At 67.1% G+C, this 2,217-nt stretch overlaps 1 protein-coding gene across 1 annotated transcript in view; it reads left to right on the forward strand.

Annotated features, from left to right (window-relative positions):
* Nucleotides 1-548: 548 nt before the first annotated feature.
* PUSL1 (pseudouridylate synthase-like 1) overlaps nt 549-2,217 on the forward strand; it is a 5,513-nt gene continuing 3,844 nt past the window's right edge. The window contains exon 1 of the mRNA XM_015569677.1: nt 549-641. Within this exon, the coding sequence (XP_015425163.1) occupies nt 549-641 (93 nt within the window). The remainder of the gene's footprint in view (nt 642-2,217) is intronic.

Genomic DNA, 2,217 nt, shown 5'->3' on the forward strand with positions numbered 1-2,217 from the left:
AATAGAGAAACGGGCCAGTATCCTGGTGCCCCCACCCCCTCAGCTGGCGAGCTGGGCTCATCTGGCCTCCTGGGGTGAGGGACAAGGGAATGGGGCTCAGGCCAGGGCGGGAGGCAGGCCTCGGGCGGGGTCAGGCAGAGGGGAGGCAGCAGGGGGAGGGGCGTGCTCTAGGATTTCCCAGGTTGGCTGGGGGCAGGACCTGGTCCCTCAGGTGGGGTGCGGCTCAGAACGACCTCCAGGAGGAGCTGGGGGGGGAGACAGGGACCTCGTAAGGTCCCCACCTGCCACCTGGCAGGACATGGCTCCTCTCTGAGCGGCCCGTCCCTTCCCGGGGGCTCAGAGGAAGACATCTCAGAGCAGAGGGGTCGGAGGGGGTAAAAACTGTCCCGGCCCCGGCCCCCCAGGTGCCCGCAGCCCCCCAGGACTGCCCATCCCAACGGCCCGAGTGTGGCCTGAGGTGTGTGGCCCAGGAACCCTGACCTCTGCTGTGGCCTCTCGCGTCCCCTCACCGTCCCTCCTGCAGGGAAGGCCCACCCACCCCGAGGAGGATGCTGCAGGGGGAGCCCCAGCACCCCAAGGGCCCTGGCAGCTGCCACCCGGGGCCTGGGCGCCTGGTCCCTGAGTGCAGCAAGGGAGGCGCTGTACCCGGAGCCTGGGCCGGCCCCCGCTCCCCAGCCCTCAGGACCGGGCCGCCTCTCCTGCCCTCCCTCCAGAATGTCCTCAGCAGCTTGGAGGACGGGGAGGAGGGAGAGGCCGGTGGTTCCCCCACCAAAGCCATGACTCAGTGCCTGACGCCCCACCCAAGGGAGGGGGCACCAAGTACAAGGGGTGGGCGGAGGCCCGGGCCTGTCTGGGTGAGTCTGGTCCCCCGAACCACGTGCATGGGGCTGTAGGGCTCCCCCAGGCCAAGAGCACACAGGCCGGCCCCCCCTCCCAGGGCTGGGGTCACATGGCCCCACATCCCTGACCACATCCTCCTGGCCGGCCGACCCTGACTGCCTCCTCCAGACCCACCTCCAGGAAGCCCAGGTGACATCCTCAGCTGCAGCTGAGCAGATGGGGAGCCTCAGGCGGCCTCACGCCCCCATTCATCTCAGCCCAGCCCAAAACCAGAGCGAGGCTTCTGTGGCCCAGGGTCCCGGGGAACCCAGAGCCCCCACCAGGCCGGGCCGGGCCCTTCCAGGGGCAGCCCCTCCCTGCCGGGAAGCCCAGCGATGCCACCGCACCCACTGCGGGAGCCACAGGCAGAACAGGCTGCTGTGGGAGGCCAGGCCCAGAGGTGACGGGTGCTGGGCCCCGGCCTGACCGGGCAGGTGAGCCAGGACTCCTCCACGCAGGCGGCTCCGCGGGCGGGGCCAGGACCAGGCCAGCTGAGGCCCCGCGCGCCTCCCTCCACCGCTGGGTCCCGGAGGGCAGGGGGCAGAGGTGGGGCAGGATCACGCGTGCATGGTGCATGGTGCATGGTGCACGGACCCCTTGCTCACACCCCTCCCTCCGCCCAGGGCTTGGGCCACTCTGGCCCGACCGGGCTCCTCATCCCAGCCTCCCTGGGGAGGCGGTTGTGCAAGAGGCTGCTGCTGGGGGCTGCACACCCACACGGGCCCTTGTTGGCACCCCCCGGGGACCTGGCACGCACACTACACGTGACCAGGCGCTCTGTGCACAGGGTCACAGTGGACAGCTCCTGGGCCATCCCAGGTGCGTGTGCGGCGGCACAGTGCACACGCGGACACACGTGCAGACGCGTGTCACGGGGCTGGGACTCACATGAACAAACTAACATGTGTGTTTAGGGGCAACACTCGCACCAGCATGAAAAACACACAGCCCACGTCCACGTCCACGCCAAGAAGCCACAGGTGACACGCGTGCCCGCGCCCAGGGCTGGTGTGCACACATGGGCCCAGCAGGCCAGCGCGGGGGTTCAGCTCACCCCCACGTTCACACCCCGGCTCTGGCACCCCAAGGTAGGGGGCAGACGCGTGTGCACCTGGCACATGGGGTGCGTGTGCTGCACACGGGTGCGCACGCCTGCTCTCCCAGGAAGCACCGAAGACACGCACCCTGGACGGGTAGCTTTTGCCCTCTACCTATTTCTTCTACCACATTTTAAAAGATATACTACACTTTTTACTTAGCAGAACTTGCTTATTCAAAAAATTAGACTTTGTGAAAAGCTTAGAATTCCTACAGTTTTATTATTTTTTCATTGTATTT

Source organism: Myotis davidii, unplaced genomic scaffold (genome assembly GCF_000327345.1).
Source record: "Myotis davidii unplaced genomic scaffold, ASM32734v1 scaffold586, whole genome shotgun sequence".
NCBI lineage: Eukaryota > Metazoa > Chordata > Mammalia > Chiroptera > Vespertilionidae > Myotis > Myotis davidii.